General features: G+C 54.1%; 1 protein-coding gene across 2 annotated transcripts in view; it reads right to left on the reverse strand.

Annotated features, from left to right (window-relative positions):
* PEMT (phosphatidylethanolamine N-methyltransferase) overlaps positions 1-20,483 on the reverse strand; it is an 84,304-nt gene extending 63,821 nt beyond the window's left edge. For both annotated transcript variants that reach the window (XR_007459364.1, XM_049638010.1), the window contains exons 1-2: positions 20,402-20,483; positions 5,138-5,245 (exon numbers count right to left, since the gene is read on the reverse strand). Coding sequence is in view for 1 of the 2 variants with exons in the window: in XM_049638010.1 (XP_049493967.1) it covers positions 5,138-5,245; positions 20,402-20,464 (171 nt within the window). In the remaining variant the exon portion in view is untranslated. The remainder of the gene's footprint in view (positions 1-5,137; positions 5,246-20,401) is intronic.
* Between the last annotated feature and the right edge of the window lie 289 nt (positions 20,484-20,772).

The following is a 20,772-nucleotide window of genomic DNA, read 5'->3' on the forward strand; positions in this document are numbered from 1 at the left end:
GCCAGTGTTGGCAACCTTAACCCGGAGGGTGGGCTGGGGAGGGGGTTTGTGAGAAGCAGGGACGACTGCCTGGAAGAGGTGGCACGGGGTACGCAAGAAGCCCCCGGCAAGAGGCTGAATCACCAGGGAAGGGAAGGGACCAGGATGACTGAGTGTGCAGACAACGGGATGCCCAGCAGAGGGGCTCCAGGGGCCGGGGAACGGGCTCACACCTTCTGCTGCAAGGTGTGGGGCACCTTTAAGCAACTGAGAGCTGGGGCACTGGGTGGTTTGGCCCTGGGCCCTGGCCTGTGTTCGTTCACAAAGGAGGGAGTGTGCGGTGTGGAAGGCTGGAAAGGCACAGGGGGTGCCGGGGAACCTGGCTGGAAGGCCACAGTGCTGACCGGGCGAGCAAGTGGACGGCTGAGGACAGGTCCTGGCGGGTGGGCGACAGTGAGGAGTGAAGGCCGACCCCTGGATCTCTGCCCTGGGCCCCTGGTAGGGGAGCACACAGGGAGGTTCTTGGCCAGAGTTCAAACAGCAAGCTCTCTTTTGGGCCTGGACATGCCCAGGTGGAGCCACAGGTCCCGGTGCCCCGAGATGACTAATTGGGAAAAGCCCCAATTAGTCCCTCTGCAGCACCTGACCTTTTCACCATTTTAATTACAAACCTATTTGTGACCTCTAACAATGGAGACCGGGCAGCTTTATTCCCTGGGTCCCGCAGGATCGCGCAGTGCCTGGCACACAGTTTGTTGTGTGCTATGAACGTTTGTGGAATGAATGAATGAATGAATGAATGACAGGCAGAGGAAAAGCTGTTCACAAGGAACAGCCAAGCGAGCCAGAAAAGCAGTGTGAGGCACAGGGTTTCAAGAAACGGTGAAGGTCAATAGTGTTGGTTTCCCCAAAGCTTCAACAAGGAGAGGGCAGAAGCAACAAAGAGTCCTTTACGGGGAGAGAAGGGGGCGGGAAGAAGAGAGAGATGGGCCCGGGGCCAGTGCCGGTGGGGAGGATGTGCCTACGCATCTACCTGCGACACTGACAAGTGGGCAGGCCCCTCCAGCCAATGGCGTAGCTTCTTCAAGGAGCTACAGCCCCGGGGAGGCAGACAGTGGGCCATGGAAGAATCGGAAGGCCCGGAGCCAAGGCCAGGCTCGGCCTGGGCGGCCACCCTCTGTGACTCCAGACATCATCACCAACCCCAGCCATTCCACTGCCCTGAATTCCAGACCCTCAAGGCCTGCGTCCCCACCGAGAATCTCCCAGGCACGGGCAGAACAGAGGTCTCTTCCCCACGGCCCTCAGCCCCTAGGTTGTCCCACGTGGCCATGCCCTCTACAAGTCTGTACCCACACATCCAACCAATTCTCTGACGCTAGCTGGCGGGCGAGGGGGGGAGGGGGGTCCTACAATTCAACGCAAGTCTGACACTATCTGCCCAACTCACAGACCTCAGGAAACCATTTTATTTGCTTGATGGCCAGTTTACTACAAAGGATACTAAAGGGTACGAATTGTCACCCAGAGGAAAAGATGAATGGGGGGGGGGGGGGCGCGGACGGGGAAGGGGTGCAGAGTGCCCACGCTCTCTCATGCCACTCTCTCCACATCTTCATGCTCACCAACCCAGAAGCTCTTGGAACCCATCGTTTCGGGTTCTAATGGAGGCTGCGTTACAGAGGCAACTGATTACATTATTTGGTAGCCATTGGCTACTGAACTGACCTCCAGCTCCTCCCCCCTCCCCGGAGGTCAGGTGGTTGGTTCCTCTGGCAAGGTTGCACCCTTCCCCAGTCCTTAGGATGGTGTGGGGGGGGGGGGTCACCTCATTAATAAGTCATTAATAAGTCACCTCATTAATAAGTCACCTTATTAATAAGTCATTAATAAGTCACCTCATTAACATCACACAAGACACCTTGATGACACTCAGCACCTAGGAAATTTCAAGGGTTCGGGGAGCCGTGAGCCAGATTGAAGACCAAATACCTATTTCTTAGGTCCCAACTAGAACTCTCTTGCACTTCCCCACCAAACCAGGGTAAATCCCGTTGACTCTTCCTGCTCTCAAATCATGCCCAGACTCTGACCACTTCTCCCACTCCCGCTGGTGCCACCCTGGTCCAGGCCACCATTGGGTCGCAAGCGCTGTGACAGCCTCCAGCCCCGCCCTCGGCCCACCCTCACCCCTCATCTGCGCTTACCAGCCCACGCCAGCCTAGAAAACCGGAGTCAGATCAGGCCATTCATTCCACGGCTCCCCACTCAGAAACCATCGCACATGCTGCCCACGGCCTACAAGGCCTGCTCTGTTAGGCCAGCCCCCTCCCTGACCTGCCGCCCTCCACGCTCTCTCTGTCGGATTCCAGCCTTGAAACCACCCAGGACTTTTGCACTTGCTTCCTCTTCTCCAGATACCCGAGGGCTCCCTCCCACATGAGGGCAGGTTTCTGCTTAAAGGTCACCCCTGCCCTGACCAGCTTCCCCCTTTCCCTGCCTCATCGCCCCCCCCCCCCCCAGCCCCATCCTGCTGTATGCAGTGTGTGTTTTTACCCACACGGTGTCTGCCTCCTGGAACGTCAGTTCCTTTAGAACCGGGGCAGTGTGCCGCCCGCGCCTGGCATGCAGTGGGCCATCAGTAAGTAAGAGATGAGTGGACCTCTTGGAGGCTGGTTTCCCAAGGGGATAATAACAGCCTTTGCTGTGACAATCAGCTGAAATCCTGCGTGAACCGCACTCAGCACAATGGCCAAGCACGGGGAGGGAGGACTGAATCAATGCTCATCAAAGGCTTTCACAGGTGCGACCTCCCTTACTGCTGGGATTCTCGTCCCCAGGGTGTCACAGAGCTGGGGTCCCACTCAGACCAGTTCTTCCAGCCTCCCGGTCCCGTTCCCACTGCCCAGCCAGCGGCAGCCCGCTAAACCACAATATGTTTCCATAACTTCTCCCATTCTGAACCGACCGAAAAGCTCTCCCTCCCGCTAATGACCACACACTGTGCCAGCGTACAACTTCTGCAGAAACAAGGCAAATCAAACGCTACGACAAAAGAAACAAGCCTTATGACGAGCGCACAGACACGGGCTGCCTGCCTCGCAAATCTCAAGCACCTCAACCTGGCTGTGGGCCACCAAGTGACTTCAAAATGAACTTGCAAAACCACACTGTTGGAAGGCCCAGCGGGAAATAATGGAAGGGGCTTGTGCATGAAAAAGTGTCCCGGGGACCCACTGCGCACCCAGCAGGCCGGCGAGCCGAGCCCCCAGCACGGGGAGGCCAGTGGGACTGGTGGTCAAAGCCAGGCCTTCCGGGGGAGGACGGTGAACAGGGGAGAGCACCGCACACTCCTAGCCGACTGCAGGTTCTTCTCGCAGGGACCAACAACCTGTCTCATATCCTGCACCAGTTTCCTGCGGCTGCTGTAACCAATCACCACAAACCAGGTGCTTTAGAACAATAGGAATTCACGTTCTCACAGCTCCGTGGGCCACAAGTCCAAAATCTGTATCTCTAGGCCAAATTAAGGAGCCAGCAGGGCCCCACTCTCCCAGAGGCTCTAGGTGAGAATCCAGTCCTGGCCTGTGCCAGCTTCTGGTGGCCCCGCCTTCCCCACCAGTGGCCCCGCCTTCCTTGGCTGGTGGCCGTATCACCTCAGTCTCCAAAGCCAGTGTGTTCACATCTCCCTCTGCCCCCCACCCTTATAAGGACACATGTGACTACATTTCAGGCCACCCCGACAATCCACGGCAATCTCCCCATCCAGACATCCTTAACACCTGCAGAGCTCCCCTTTTCTGCCATCCAAGGTAAACCTTTACAGGTTCCAAAGATTGCGGTGTGGACATCTTTCGGGGGCCATTTTTCAGCCTGCCACATACCCTTTTTACCCTTCATTGTCTTGTGCTGCCGGAGGAAAGCTGGGGGGTGGGGACGGTGAGTGGCAGAGAAGGAACGGAGAGCAGAAATGAACAGGGAGGCGGTCCCATGTGGGGTGTGGCGGGGGTCCCCGAAGGCCCGAGGAATGGTTTTAGGCAAAGCAAGCCCTCAGAGCTCATCCCGCCCCTCAGGTCGCCTTCAGCCGGGGGCCGCCACCAACCACCTCAGGGTGGGCCCAGCGTGTTCAGGGCTGCCAGAGAAGGGACAGAACATTCCGAATGCGGCCTCCTTGAGATGAGCAGCCCCGCCCCCACCCCACCCCCCGCTCCCACCCACCTCCGACCTCCCCAGATAGAGAAAAGACCTAACTCATAAACCAGATGAAAAACATGTCCTGTTCTGCCCCTGGGACCAAGTGGTCACCTGAAATGAAAACAGTCTGGAACAGCGTGTTGCTAACGCTGAGCTTGGCCTTATTCTTCAGGCTACCCTCAAGGGTGATCACACGATGTCCGTGGCTCTGCATCAGCAAACCCGAGATCAGGCACAGGGCAGGAGCCTCAGGGGGCACCGCTGACGCCCCTTTCCATGCTTCCAGAAACCCCACGAGCTTCCCCCACATCCTGGCAGGGGAGGAGGCATCTCAGAGAAAAACTACAGCAGGAGAGACGGTCCTGCATTCCCACACCTTCCTCAGAGGGTTCGGGGCCCCCTTCCCACACAGCCTGGTCCCACCCGGCTCTCCGTGCTCCAAGCGTCCCCTGGGCATCCCCTGGGCCCACAGAAGAACTGGGTGCTGCTCTGTCTCCTGTTTTCACTGCCACCCAGCACACAAAGTCCAGCGATGTGCGAACCCTTTTGCAGGAAGCCTCATTCAGGACAAATAATCATGTTTCTGGAGCACATCCGAGGGGGCGAGGATTCCCAAGAAAGCGGCTTCCCTGCGAAGCATGGCAGAGGAGGAAGGCAGCCCCCAAGCCGAGGCCCTCTACTTCACCGAGGAGAAGGCTGAGATCATCGGGCACAGCTGGGCAGCCGCATCACAGGACAGCCCCACTGGCCCAGCCCACAGCAGCCCAGGGCTGTCGCTGTCAGGATGCTGTGGGATCCCCAAAATGAGGGCTTCCCTGGTCTGCATCCCCTACCCGGGCTCTGAGACTGATGGGGAAACAGAAAGGACGATTCCACGCTGGCAGAGACAGACGTGGGGAGGGAAGAGCCATCCATCTGTCCGTCCGTGCAGCTGGCCCTGATAATATGGGTGCAGGGTACTTACCACATTCCAGAAGAGCGGGTTGAAAGTGATGGTGAGAATGGCAGCCACAAAGCAGGGATCCGAGGGGTCCACGTAGCCCAGCAGCCGGGTCATAACGCAGAGGTCTGCCTGCAGGGACACAGCCAGCGTCAGCAGGAGACCTGCCCAGTCCCCGCCGGCCCCCACCTGCGGGACAAGGAGTGACAAGCCTCCGGAACTCGGAAACAAAGTTACCCTCCGGGAACACGCCGGGAGGCGCGGGCACAGGCAAGTCCAGCGAAGGTTACTACTGTGTAATCATAAAACAGAAGATAAAAGGCGAAAGCCAATCAGCCGTGTGGTGCCCTGTCAAAGGGTGGCCGGGCTTGCAGCAGCAGAGCAGAGTGTGGGGACACCGTGCCCGGAAATCGGTGGCTCTGAGAGAGGATGAGCAGCCAGCACCCTGCAGGGGGAGTGACCCCGCCAGGACCAATGTCTGGGTCACCAGGTGCTGTGACTGGGACCGTGCAGAGGGCTTTGGAGCAAAGCCGAGGGGCTGGCAATCAGGTAAATGCAAACTGAAGCAACATTAATGAGCCTCCTCTCGCCAAACCTGACGACAGATAGTCTTGAGCGCTGAGGAAGTTGTGAACTGAAAGCTGTGTTCCTACTGCCTGCGATCTCACTCCCGAGCACCTGTCCCAGAGATACGCCCATGAGTGTGCAAAGCGCATGTGCAAAGATGTTTCCATCTGGCACGCCTGTCATGAAAAGCATGACCACTTAGCTGTCCACCTGTGGAAGAAGGATAAATGGAAGGTGGCCCATTCCTAACGGAGCGAAACTACAGAATTTAAACAAACTAGCCGTTTGTGTCAACTTGTGACATATATATTTTTTTAAGTAGGCTTCACACCCAGCATGGACCCCAACGCAGGGCTTGAACTCACCACCCTGAGATCAAGAGCTGAGCTGAGATCGAGGGCTGGACGCTTCACCGACTGAGCCCCCCAGGCACCCTGACTTGTGATATTCTTCAAAACATGTGCTGGGGTGCCTGGGGGGCTCAGCCGGTGAAGCGTCCAACTTCAGCTCAGGTCCTGATTTCGCTGTTCGTGAGTTCAAGCCCCGCATGGGACTCTGTGCTCACAGCTCAGAGCCTGGAGCCTGCTTCGCATTCTGTGCCTCCCTCTCTCTCTGCTCACCCCTGCTCACACCCTGTCTTTCTCTCTCTTTCCCTCAAAAATAAACATTAAAGAAAAGCATGTCAGATGAGGGGCACCTGGCTGGCTCAGTCAGTGGGAGCATCGACTCTTGATCTGGGGGTCATTGAGTTTGAGCCCCACGTTGGGTGGAGAGATCCCTTAAACAAATTTCAAAAAAAAAAAAAAAAAGTCAAATGAATAAAGAGAGCTGTAGATTTCCCACAGCATATATACACGTTTAGAAAATAACACAAACCACATGGTACTAAATGTTCTTTCTGTGCGTGTGTTTTAAAAAAAAGACTGGCATGCAACATGCTAACACATTCACACTATTTGCCACATCTGTGGCGGGGTCTCCTGCCCTCCACTGTGGACACTTGGGGCAGGATCACTTTCTGTGGCGAGGCCGTCCCTGCACCCTAGGGTGTTCAAATCGCACCCCTGGCCTTCACCCACCGGGTGCTGGTAGCTCTCCCCAGTTGCGACAACCAAAAACGTCTCCAGGCACGGCCCCAGTGCATCCCCCCACGGGCAGAATTGCGACATCCTGCCTCTGGGGACAAGAAAATAGAAGAGCTGAACACCTGGAACACTGATTTCTTTCTTCAAAAAAAAGGTAGGGGGGGCCTGGGTGGCTCAGTCAGTAGAGAGCCCAACTCTTGATTTCAACTTCGGTCACGATCTCACAGTTTGTGAGTTCAAGCCCCGCCATCAGACTCTTCACTGACAGTGTGGAGCCTGCTTGGGATTCTCTCCCTTTCTCTCTCTGCCCCGCCCCCACTCATGTGTGTCTTGGGGGGGGTGGTGCACGCTCTCTCTCTCTGTCTCAAAATAAATAAATAAAAACTTAAAAAAAAAAAGATAGGGGCGCCTGAGTGGCTCAGTCGGTGAAGCGTCCGACTTCGGCTCAGGTCATGATCTCATGGTTCATGAGTTTGACCCCCGCGTCAGGCTCTGGGCTGGAGCCTGGAACCCAGTTCAGATTCTGTGTCTCCCTGTGTCTGCCCCTCTGCTGCTTGCACTCTGTCTCTTGCATTGTCTCAAAAATAAATAAATATCAAAAAAAAAAAAAAAAAAGATAGTAGGACACTTCCGATTTCGAGTGGTATTTGCTGTATCCCTACATTACTCTCTGGACTTTTTCTTTCTGCTTTTAGAAAGGACTTGAGGGCCAATGCACTGAAAGTATGGTGACTCTCCACGTCAAATCAAAGTAAAAATAAGCCTAAATTGTAAAATAAGTCTAAGTCCATCAGAGTGACAGCGTTGTCATAATGTTGGCTTTTTTTTTAATTTTTTTTAACGTTTTATTTATTTATTTTTGAGACAGGGAGAGACAGAGCATGAACAGGGGAGGGTCAGAGAGAGGGAGACACAGAATCTGAAACAGGCTCCAGGCTCTGAGCTGTCAGCACAGAGCCCGACGCGGGGCTCGAACTCACGGACCGCGAGATCATGACCTGAGCCGAAGTCGGCTGCTTAACCGACTGAGCCACCCAGGCGCCCCTCATAATGTTGGCTTTGATGGTATTTTCTGTTCTGTTTCGCTTCGTTTGGGGATCCTAATAGTATCCTTTCAAGGAGTATCTCCGTCTCTACCTTTCTTGGGGATTGAGTAGGCAATGATCCTGACCTGGTCGGCCCCACAGGTCACCCAGCCCTGGAGGACAAGCAGCCCCCTCTACTCCAACTCTTGCTTCACCGAGCCCCCTTCTCCCGGCCTAACTCAGCCTGCCATCTAGACAGTGCCCAAGAGTGTGGCGTGGGAAGATTCTGGAAAGTCACTGAGCATGGAGGACGCGGCCTGGCACATCCTTCCCAGGCAAGGGCAAACCTTCACCTCTACGAGGCCAAGGGCAAAGCTAAGAATGAATGAACCCAATGAATGAACCAGCAAAGCCACAAAGGCACCACTAAGTAAACACGTGGATAAGGTGACTGAGGGGCAAAGTGGCCACACGGGCACACAAGCCCATTATTAATAAATGACGCAGGAGGACCCACTCAGCGAACGGGGAAGGGTGACATTCAAACAGACCCTGGCCTCACAGCGACCACAGCCTCTGGGCACCCCGGGCGCTGCCAACACCCACGAGGCCGGAAACCCCTTGGCCTGCCTTCCAGCTTCCTCCTCCGTCTGCTCCCAGGTCAGAGGTCCCCCTGCGCCAGTACCAAGCTCTCAGGGCGGGCCCCTCATGAAGCCTCGGGCCATGACAGAAATTCCAAGTTGCCCTGGAGCACACGCCAGGAGAGGCGGAGCCACTCATGAAGGACAAAACAGCCAGAACAGGCCTCAAAACAGGCTGCCCACCCTCAGCCCCAAAGCCTCTAGAACCTGGGACTGAACCAAAGGGCGTTCTTGTCTTCTGTGTGAAAAGAAACATTCATCAAGCACCCGGGCCTGGAAGGACCCGCCCATTGAGAGTCTGTGATGGGGCTGAGGGTGGGGTTGCGGGGGGGGGGGGGGGGGGGGGGGGATGGAAGGAGAGCTGGTCTGGGGAGCCACCAGACTGCTGCTCTGGGCCTGCTCAGCCACTTGCGGAGCAGCACCTGCCTCACTGCCCCTCCTCCCCGGTCCCCATCTCAACCCTCAACACCCGGCCACAACTTGCCCGTCATTGACCCTTCTCGCCTCTCGTCCATGACTCCGATATGTCCGTTGACCCCACTGATCCCACTGCCCTCAGGCTGGGGCACTCTAGCCCCAGCCAGCTTCCCATGCCTCACCTCCTGCCATGCTCTGATCCCCAGGCCTCCTCCCCTGCCCTGGGCTCACCCATCCCAGCGCTCACTGACAGGCGATGAACTCCCCTGCGTCCATCTCACCTGCCACCCTTCCTGCCCCACCCTATCACTCACACCAAACACCTTGCTCCAGACCCTTTTACCATGGGTCTGCACATGTCTGAAATACTCTCCACGCCTCTGACACCTCTAGGCAAACTCCTACTCATCCCTCAAGACCCAGTGGGAGCCTCTCCTCTAACTTCACCCATGGCCCTCTCTTTTGTGCCCTTAGTGTCCACCCTGTTATGAGGATTCGGTCATCTGTCCCTATAGCATAATCGTTCCTCCAGGCTAAGGGCCATTTTTTTCCTCCCTCTCTGTATCTTCCACGAGTGGCTCTCATTTCATCACGAGCAAAACGCAGGGGCTAAAGGTACATCCCTAAGGGGCACTCCAGGTCAGCTGCCTGTGCTCCTGGGACTCCGATCCCCTCCCTCCTGGTTTCAAACTGAAGGCAGGAAATTGCCCAAATGGCCACCGTGGAGATTCTGCCGGTGGACAGCCGGCAGGCGGCCGGCGGATCCCTCTGCTTCTGAGGCCGCAGATTCACCAGCCGCCCAGACGCCGCGCTTCGGAAATATTTTTACGGCATCTTTTACACTGGGAAATCAAGCAGTGTTCACAGGCATTGGCAGGAGGTGGTTTGGCCAGACCAGGGGCGGGGTAGGGCTTTCTCAGGTTCTCAGAAACCCCAGGGATGGGATCTCTTCAAGACAGGTCAGTCTCCCCAGGTGGGGCCTGCCCATCCCTAGGGTGTACAGCTGGGTGGGAGGTGTGTGTAGCACCAGGGATTACTAGGAGTCCTGAAGTCCTGACCCCCCCTTCCCTGAATTCCACTACCCATCGTCCCCTCCAGATACTACTCACCCCATTTATCAACTCTATAAGCCAGCCGTCCTCACGATCCATCCACCCACGGCTGCCCACAAAAGGTCCTCTAAGACCCAGGCTTGCCCTCTGAATCATCAAACAGCGGAGCTTAGGGCCAGCACACCTGACACGTGAAATGTACTTTTCACCCTTGCTAGCTTTCACAAGAGCAGACACTTCCCACGGGAATTCATACGGCAACGGGACAGACAAGGATTTTATTGTTAGCCAGACTCCCTTTTAGGGCCACTATTCTTCTAAGCCAGAACCCTCTGCTCCTGTTCGCCTGCCCTCCAGCACAGTTAAGGCAGCGTTTGCTCATGACAATGAAAAGAACAACAGTCAGGGTCTGCAGCTGGCAGTGGTCTATTCTCACGAAGTACCGAGAAGTAAAATATCCTCTCCCACAGCCCTCCCTCCAGCCCTCTCCCCCGCCATCATCAGCATCCTCATTTCAAGGATAGGCAAACTGCGTCATCTGCGGGTGTGATTCTCAGGGCCCCGTTCCATGCCCACACAGCCTGCGCTGCCTTGGGATTCCCAGCTCCTCATCACTTTTTGCTGCGAGCTAGTGGCTGGCTGAGGACAAGAAATCCCAAAGTCCCAGGCAAACCTGGCGTGCCCTCAGCGTGGCGCCTCCCGTCCCATGGGCTGACCCTGTGCCAGCGTGACCAAGCCAGAGCAGAGTCCCAGGTAGCTGGAGAGAGGGTGCAGACGATGGCCAGGGCCTCACGGCTGGAAACCCAGGCCTGGGGACACTGAGCAGGAGAGAGCCGGACCGGTGGTTCAGTGCAGGCCTAAGAAGGCGCAGCCACCTGGACTGTGACCGCCTGGGAAGCAAGGTGGGGCACTGACTGGGAGGAGCACAGGGAACTTTCTGGGGTGATGGAAATATTCCCCATCTCAACTAGAGCCTGGACAGCCAGTCAGGAGCTTGCGTGTCAGACCTTCCAACTGGGCACTAAGGTCTGGGCATTTCACTGCGTGTAAATTACACCTCCCCAGGGAGGAAAGTGAGCAAGAGCCTCGGCCTGGGAACTGGGAACTGTGTCCCCTATTTCCCCACCAGGCCCTTGGGGGAAAACAACGTCCTCTGGAAATGCGGCAGATATTTTTAAGGATTCAACTCCATGTCTTTCTGAGCATCTACTAGGGAGGCCCTACTCTGGGCGGCGGTCCGAGGACTAAGACCTCCTTCAAGAACCTTCACGATGCCAGGTACCACAATCAAAGAGCATTTATTTAAAGTTCACATACCTCATCCCGGCAAGCACTATCGTAATGCCCACTTTGCAGATAAGAAAGCCAAAGGCTCAGAGAAGCTCCCAGATCACAGGAGGAGAGCAGAGCCAGGCCTTGGCCAGATCAGCCCTTCCGGATTCCTGACAGAAACTGGGGCTTTCTGTTGGGACTCAGAAGTGCTGCAGCCACTGCTTGCTGCCGGTGGGGCAAGGACAAAAGTCTTGAACGTTCCCAAAGAGACACAGCAGAGGAGCAGGAGAAATATGCTTCTTTCTTTCACCCTTTGTGGGAGCTGAAGCAGGGAAGGGAAACTGAGGTACTGAAAGGTTAACCAGCTAACACCTGCCGAAGCTGGCAGCAGGTAACATCAAGCAGGATCCCCCAATTAGGGCTGAACGGGTTAAAACCGAAACCTCGGCTCCCACCCAGGTCTCCGTGCCCTGGGGTCAAACTGTCTTGCTGGGAAGGAAGCATCCAGTCACCTCGGTCACCTTGAGAGTGGGGGATCTGCGTTGCCTGGAGAAGGGCCTGCTCAGCAGGGGAGAATGACTAATGGTCCACAGGGGTATTCCGGGCAGCAGAGGGGAGGCCCTTCTGGCTTCCCACTCCAGAGACCTGAAGGTCCTTTCCTGATTGTCGTCACTTCCCAAAACTCACCTGAAAGGGCGGACCTCCCTCCTAAAACTGGATCAGCAGAAAAGAACAAAACACCCCGGGTCACACTTGAGCAGATCAGGAGCGTCCTGGGTCCCTGGTCCCTCGGTCACCCCTGCACACAAGTGGGCAGCCTTGACTAAGGGGAGGGTCCCGCACCCCTCCCGTCCCTGCCCCAATCTTGTTAAAGCAGCAAAAATCCTGGCTTTCTCTACCGGCTGATTCTAAGAATGGAACTCGGCTCCAAGGTCACAGACTGCAGACCTCTGTGTTTGAACAGAGGAGAGGCGCTACCTACCCAACCGTGGAAGAATTCCACTCAGGTCACGGACGAATGGGCTCAGCTCCCGAAACGCTACGAGTCGGCAAGGAAGCGGCTCATGGCAATTTCACTGTACTGCCTACAGGCTCTGAGGACACTTCAGGGAAGGATTCGCCGCAGGTCAACAGCACCCAGGGTCACATTGTGACATCCAAACAAACAGTAGAGGCCCAGAGAGTCAAAGTCACATCGATCGCAAGTGGGATCCACACACCACAGACAGAAAAGGGCAGGAGGAGCGGGGTGAGGGTGGGGGCTGCCTTTCCCGGGGGACCCCGCGGGCCCCTGGCGTTCTCGGTCGATTCGGGCAACATTTACTGGGCAGCTTTTGCTTAGAGCCCTGTGTCTGACACAAGAATGAATGTGCTGGAGTCTTTTTCCTCAAAGAAGTTTTATACTCAGGCAGGCTCCCAACCGCGTTTTAGCTCCTCTGCATGGGGCGGGGGCGGGGTGGGGGGGGTGCATCTGGCTCAGAAGAAGGTCTCCGGGCAGCTCACAATCTGGGCTGGGGTCAGGGTACTCCCACCGTCCAGGAAGGACCACTTGGGCAGGCCTTCCGTGACCAGTCTCAGCCCAGGGTTTCTCTCTGATGACGTAGGGGTGACAAGACTGCCCCTAGCCCCCAAGGTCACATTCTGGGCAGAGGAGAGAACGAGTATCAGAGTACGAGGTGCAGAGGGTGCTTCTAAGGCTGACGCTCTTCTGTCCCCTCCCTCTGTTTTGCTGGCAGACATCTCGCCTCTTCTGGAGAGGCCCTCCGGGAATACAGTCATCCTGAGGAAAAGGTAGAGAGGGGACACGGATCCAAGAAAGGTAGCCCCCAGCTGGCATTTGAAGCGCTCCTAAATCCCACAACAAAAAGAAATGGCCAGCAGCTGCTCTAATTCCCCCAAATCCGCAACTCCTTTCAGGAAGGGGGAAGATGTTCATTCATGCTTCACTCAACTCGTGTGTCCCGGGCCAAGTGCAAAACCGCTCTGGCGGCTCACGTGCACCCTCATCAGTGAGCCCCGGGCCTGGGAGTGGCATCCACGGGTCCCGGGCTTCTCAAGGCCCTCGCCTCACCTTGGGTGCCCTCTCAACTCCGCTACGTGATCGTGAGCTGCAGACCCCTTTTCTTCCGTTCACCCTCAAGGGCCCAGGACACACCCCACTAGGCCGATGCTGCTGAGTACATTTATTTAAATAAGTGTCATATATTAAGAGTAATCATGACAATAAGCCAGCTGACCTTCACTGGGAAGTTACCGGGCACCCAGCCGTGGCTTTAATGAGGCAGGACAGAGAGCACAGTCCTAAGACACGGTGCATCCCAGCCTGGTCGGGCTCCACAAACCCTTCATAAGCTTGGGCAAGTCAAGTGCCCTCAGTAAGCTTTGTTTGTTTGTTTGTTTGTTTGTTTGTTTTATTTTTTTTGTGTGTTTATTTATTTTTTTAGAGAGAGAGAAAGGGAGGGGCAGAGAAAGAGTGACAGCGAAAGCAGGCTCCGCACTCTAGGGCAGAGCCTGATGTGGGGCTCAATCCCACAAACCCATGAGATGGTAACCTGAACAGAAATCAAGAGTCGGACGCTCAACTGACTGAGCCACCCCCCACGAGCCCTAGCAAACTTTGTTTTTTTTTAATGTTTATGTATTTATTTTTGAGAGAGAGAGTGTGAATAAGTGGGGGAAGGGGCAGAGAGAGGGGGGAGAGAATCCCAAACAGGCTCCACACTGTTAGCACAGAGCCTCACTCGGGACTCGACCTCACAAATTGTGAGGTCATGACCTGAGGAGAAAATCAAGAGTCTGGTGCTAAACTGACTGAGCCACCCAGGTATCCTGCCCTCCATAAGCTTTGAGGTAGCGGTGCCTCCTTCACAGGACTGTCAGGAGGATTAAATGAGATAATGCGAAGAAAGCATTTAGTACCGTGTCTGGCACCTGGCACAGTCGGATCGATGTTAGTTATTATTACTGTGTTATTCAGTCCACACGACAACACTGTGAGACATGCCCATCTTGCAGATTAAAAACTGAGGCCGACACATGAAGAAAAAACCGACGGAACTGAAAGAAGAAACAGACAAATCCACAGTGACAGTTGGAGACCTCTCTCAGAACTGAGGGAGCAGCTAGGAAGCAGGAGGGAGCAGGTAGGAGCAGCAGGAGCGAAAATCAGTAGCGACGAGGACGGCCTGAACAATACTGTCAACCCCTTGGCCTAGCTGACGTTCATAGAACGTCCCACGATAACAGCAAAACACATTCTTCCCAGGCCCGTGGGAACGTTCACCAAGACAGACCAAATCGGGCTGTAAAACAAATCTTAAATGTCCAAGAATCAGGGGGCACCCGGGTGGCTCGGTCAGTTAAGCGTCTGACTCTTGATCTCAGCTCAGGTCATGATCTCGTGGTTTAGGCTCTGTGCTGACAGCGTGGAGCCTGCTTGGGATTCTCTTTCTCTCCCTCTCTCTGTTCCTCCCCCACTTGTGCTCTCTCTCTCTCTAAATAAATAAGTAAACTTAAAAAAGTTTTTAATAAATAAAAGAATCAGAAAGCATAAAAGAATGCTCCTGAACCATGACAGAATTAAACTAGAAATCAATAACAGACAGATATTTGCTAAAGAACACACTTCCAAATGATCCATGGGTCAAAGGGGAAGTCTGAAGGGAAATTTTAACATATTTTGAACTGAACGAAAATGAAAATGCAATATCAGAAATTGCGGGCCAGAGGGCTAAGAGATAAGTGTTATCTTGATGAAAAAGAAAAGGCTCAAAACAGTAACATAGGCTTCACTCTTAACATAATAGAGAAAGAGAAGCAAATTAAACTCAAAGCAAGCAAAAGGAAAAAATAAAAGCAAAAATCAATCAAACTGAAAACAGAAATACACAGAGGAAAAAAAAATCAAACCCAAAACATGTATTTTGGGAAAAAATGTCTCTAGCTACATTGACCAAGGGAAAAGGAAGGCACAAATTACCAATACCGAGAATACAAGAGGGGCCTCCCCTACTGACCTCACAAACATTAGAGGGGTAATAAAGGAGCTTATGCCCATAAGTCAACAACTCAGATGAAATGGTCCAATCTTGGAAAGACATAAGCCAACAAAGTTCATTCAAGATATAGCCCTATATCTACTAAAGAAAATAAATTCACATTTAAAAACCTTCCAAAAAAGAAAGCTCCAGGCCCTGATGGTTTCATTGGATGAATTCTACTAACATTTAAGGAAGAGATAACACCAAAACCACACAATTTCCCCCAGAAATCAGTATAAGAGGGATGATTTCACAACTCACACTAAGAGGCCAGCATTACCTTAATAGTAAAACCACACAAAGGCACCACAAGAAAACAACAAACCATACTCCTCATGAATACAGCCACCAAAATCCTGAACAATAAAACAAAGCAAAGCAAATCTAGCAACATATACAAAGGATTAACACATCAGGATCCTGAGTCACCCCCGGAATGCAGGGCTGGTTCAACAATCAAAGCATCAATGTGATTCCCACATTAGCAGCCAAATAAGGAAGAGCTGCATGATCATTTCAACAGAAGCAGAAGAAACTGAGGTTCTGTGAGTTTAAATGACTTCTCCAAGGTTACAATGGGGGCAGAAAAAAGCCCCAACCCTCCTGTCTTGACTGATCCAAAATACTGAAGATAAAAAGTATGTCCTCGGGAACTTCACAAAATAAGTCACCCAATAAAATGGACTGATATTTATTTAAACAAAGTAATAGCATCAAAAGATTTTTAAAAATTTCATTTGACGGGGAGAATCTTTTTTTTAATATTTTAAATATTTATTTTTGAGAGTGCATACATGAGTGAGGAAGGGGCAGAGAGAGAGAGAGGGAGAGACAGAATCCCAAGCAAGCTCCACGCTAACAGCAGCAAGCACGATGTGGGGCTCGAACTCACGAACTGAGAGACCATGACTTGAGCCAAGACCAAGAGTCAGATGCTTAACGGACTCAGTCACCCAGGTGCGGAGAGAGAGAAAGAGAGAGAGAGAGAGAGAGAGAGAATATCTTAAGCAGGCCCCACGTTCAGTGCAGAGCCCAACGCGGGGCTTGATCCCACGACCCTGGGTCAGGTCTGAAATCAACAAGAGTCAGAGGCTCAAATGACTGAGGCACCCGGGTGCCCCACCATCAAAAGATTCTTTAAAAACAATTTCTTTGCAGGCAAGCATCTTCCCCGAAAGGCAGTCAAGACATCCCACACCTGCCACAGGGATTTTGTCTCCAATGGTTTACTCGGGCTCCTGTATCACAAATGAGGACCATACAACTGTTGCCCCCATTTTACAGATCCAGAAACTGAAGCGCGTCTCTTGACACCTGACACCATCCATCTGCTCACGAGAGCAGGTGAGTCCGTATGGAAAAGGGCATGAGAGGGGAGCCTGGGTGGCTCGGTCGGTTAAGCGTCCGACTTCGGCTCAGGTCATGATCTCACGGTCCGTGAGTTCAAGCCCCACGTCGGGCTCTGTGCTGACAGCTCAGAGCCTGGAGCCTGTTTCAGATTCTGTGTCTCCCTCTCTCTCTGCCCCTCCCCTGTTCATGCTCTGTCTCTCTCTGTCTCAAAAAATAAATAAACGTTAAAAACAAAAATTTTTTTTTTAAAAAAAGGAAAAGGGCATGAGAGGCTCCCATGTGACTGTGCCCTGCCACACTGGGTTCTCCAAGAAGCCGGGACCCCTAGGCCCCACTGGAGCCATCTGCTGAGTCCTGGAGGCGTCCCTGCCTGTGAACAGCAAACTGGCAGGCTGGGGAGCAGGGCTCTGGCATCCCATGGCAGGGAGGGTAGGGAGGGCCAAGAACAACCTTGATCGGTGAGGTCACAGCAGGTCAACTCCTCATCCCAACGAGGGACTTTTTGAACTTAAAAACAAAACCAACATTCCGTACCAGCTGGAACAGGCACAAAAACTAGCTGGTTAAGAGCGTCGTACCCAAGGGCTGCCCTGTTCCGTCGAATACGGCAGCCACCAGGTGGCTATTGAGAACCTGCAGTGTGCCACATGACGAAATAATATTTTTCAGGTATTAGGCTAAATAAAATGTTCTGTCAAAAGTAACGTCACTGATTTCTTTTTTTTTATTTTTATTTTTTTTAATTTTTTTTTTAACGTTTATTTTTTTTGGGGACAGAGAGAGACAGAGCATGAACGGGAGAGGGGCAGAGAGAGAGGGAGACACAGAATGGGAAGCAGGCTCCAGGCTCTGAGCCATCAGCCCAGAGCCCGACGCGGGGCTCGAACTCACAGACCGCGAGATCGTGACCTGAGCTGAAGTCGGACGCTTAGCCGACTGAGCCACCCAGGCGCCCCTTTTTTTTATTTTTTAAGTTTATTTATTTTATTTTGAGAGAGAGAAAGGGCACCAGTGGGGGAGGGGCAGAGAGACAGGGAGAGAGAATCCCAAGCAGGCTCTGCATTGTCAGCACAGAGTCCACCAGGGGGCTCGAACTCATGAACCATGAGATCATGACCTGAGCCGAAAACCAAGAGTCAGGCACTTAACTGACTGAGCCATCCAGGCGCCCCTCTTTTTACTTTTTAAAATGTGGCTACAAGTTTGTTTGTTTTTTTTTAACGTTTATTTTATTTTTGAGAGAGAGAGACAGAGAGCTGAGCAGGGGAAGGGCAGAGAGGGAGTCACAGAATCTGAAGCAGGCTCCAGGCTCCGAGCTGTCAGCACGGAGACCAATGGGAGGGCTCGAACCCATGAACTTCGAAATCATGACCTGAGCTGAAGTTGGACGCTTAACCAACTGAGCCACCCAAGTGCCCCTTAGACAAGCTTAAATGATAAACGGGACATATTTTATTTCTATCGGATGGTGCTGGGCTAGCACAGATGTCCATGGAGTGAAGAGAAACCTTGGTGCTCACTTGGGCCAGGGACTGATTAAAACCAGAGATTTTGGGGGGCGCCTGAGCGTCTCAGTCGGTTGAGCATCCAACTCTTGATTTCGGCTCAGGTAACGATCCCAGGGTCATGGGATTAAGCCTCGCATCGGGCTCCCTGCTGAGTGTGGAGCTTGCTTGGGATTCCCTCTCTCCCTCTCTCTCTGCCCCTCCCCACCTCAAAATAAATAAAAAATAAACATTAAAAAAAACAGAGAGATTTTGATTGAAGGAGGAGAACTACCACAAGACAAATACATAGTAATGTTGTGTTGTTGTCGTTTTTAAGAAAAAAATCCTTCGGTAATAGGAAGCTTATCTGTATCAACAGCAGTGGAAAAAACTGAATTTTAGTCAGCTAGGGTCACCCTGACCTGTCCCTGGAAACACTCCCCGTTCTCTCCGACCGCACAGCCCCACCAAGCTCTGGAAGGGAGAGAGCGGAAAAGCCCTTCCCACACACACCCAGTTAATCATCCCCTCCCCGTGGCTGATTCTCACCCCTGCAGCCAGGTCTAGAACACAGGCCTTGCTCAGATTAGCCGGCAGCACCCTAGCATGCCCCCTCCCATGGTGGCCTCTGGCTCAATGACGTCCCACCTCAGGTCAATGGTGACCCACCCTTCCACCCGGAGTCATTCATCCAGGAAGCATCCGCCCCCTAAGCCAGGTCCCTCTGGCATTCCAAACTCCTAACACTTGCTAAGGCAGAACACAAGAATCGCAGTCCCACCACGGACCATGTGGCCCAGAGATCCCTGGATGGCCATTTACGGTTTATGAGCGTAAGGGGGCACCTGGGTGGCTCACTTGGTTGAGCGTCCGACTGTGGCTCAGGTCATGATCTCGCAGTTCACGAGTTTGAGTTCCACGACCGGCTCTGTCCTGACAGCTCAGAGCCTGGAGCTTGCTTCCGATTCTGTGTCTCCCTCTCTCTCTCTGCCCTCCCCTACTCACGCTCTGTCTCTCTCTCTCTCTCTCTCTCTCTCTCTCAAAAATAAATAAACATTAAAAAAAAAAAGAGCATAAGGATTCCATGGGATAACATCATCCTCATGAGGCCACCTATCCACTTGAAGTCATCCTGCACTCTCTCAGGGTCAGATGCTAGCCTGCTCTTTGTTGGATGAACAAATACTCCCCCCCTTCAAGGCCTTTGCCCTGCTGTCCCTCCACCCACGGCATCTGGCCCCGCTGGCTTATCACTCGGGTCTCAGATTGCAGGTTAACTCCTCACAGATATAGGGATTTCAATCCCACCTCCCCACCAGCTACTCTCTAAAACATTGACCAGTTTTGCCCCCATCAGAGAAGGTTCAATGCTTCTGGGCTTATTGCCTCTCAAAGTTCTCAAAGACTGGCTGTATCAGTGAATGAATAAAGGGGGGAAGATGCTCTAGATTAAAGAAAGGCCGCTTGGGGCAGAGGCACATCTCCCGGGCTCCTTAGAGAGTGGCTGACAAGTGAAACAGGTGGAAAGGTGGAAAGGTGGAAAGGAAGCTGCTCTGACAGGAGGGAACACCCTGGAGAGGAACAGCCATTAGAAGGGGGAGTCTGGGGAGAGACAGCAAGAAAACACAAACTCTCTGGCCTATAACTTTGCAAAGGGGCTGACTCGGGCAGCTGGGTCTCCAGCCAGCAGGGCCCATCCCACCCCATCCTAGCACAACACTGAAAGGCTGTAAACTCTTTCCACCCATCCACCCGGGAAGGAGGCGACGCTCTGCAGCCGGCTCAGCGCCAGGGGGTGGAGATGCCAGGGTGCAAACCCTTCTCTTAACTCCGCTCGCTGCAGAGCTGGCCTCCAGCCCGGGGAAGGGGGGATGCAACTGCGGCAGGGGCCTCCCATGTCCCACACAGCCACATGCTGCCACCACGCACACTCCCAAATACACCTGCGTGGCCTCCCTCACACGCTTCCACGCCCAGTCCCAGTCCCACACACTCACACTCAGGGCACACATTCTTGGGGCAACTGACCACACAATCCCAGAGGCGCGCGCGCGCGCGCGCGCACACACACACACACACACACACACACACACACACACCCCGCCCCCCACACACAAAATCTCAGGAACTCGTTCTGTGACATCCACGATCCCTCTCGCACGCGCGCACGCGCGCACACGCCAGCGCCCCGCCCCCGAGCGCGCAGTCCCGCCCCCACCGCGCCCCGCCCCCGCTGCCTGGTAACGGGTGGCCCCGCCCACCGGGCGTTGGCTGCGGCGGCAGAGCCCGGAAGACCCACCTGGCGGCGGGATCCCTCTCCCCGCCTCCCCAGCCGCGCGGCCCGATCAGTACCTGTCTAAAGTCAACATTGCCGAAGCCTCCGCAGCAGTCCGGCCCCGCCACCGAGCTGCTCATGGGCTCCGCTCCCGGGCCTCCAGATGCTCTCAGCCGGGCCGCCTCTAGAGAGCCTACGCCGGGGCCTCGCGGCCGCCGCCAACTCGCCCCCCGCCCCCCCGCCCGAAGCCGCCCTGTCGTGCCGGGAAGCTCTGCCGCCCGGGGCGCTTTGCCTGTGACCCCAACTCCTCCCGGCCTTCTGGGAAATGTAGTCCCCCGTCCTCGCGAAGCGCCACTTTCCTGGAGCTCGCGACGGCATCTCGCGGAGCCCTGAGCTATACGTCCCAGGGTCGTGCGCCGCAGTGACTGCCAGTTCCGAGGCGGCTCTC

This window comes from Panthera uncia, chromosome E1 (assembly GCF_023721935.1).
Source record: "Panthera uncia isolate 11264 chromosome E1, Puncia_PCG_1.0, whole genome shotgun sequence".
NCBI classification, from domain to species: domain Eukaryota; kingdom Metazoa; phylum Chordata; class Mammalia; order Carnivora; family Felidae; genus Panthera; species Panthera uncia.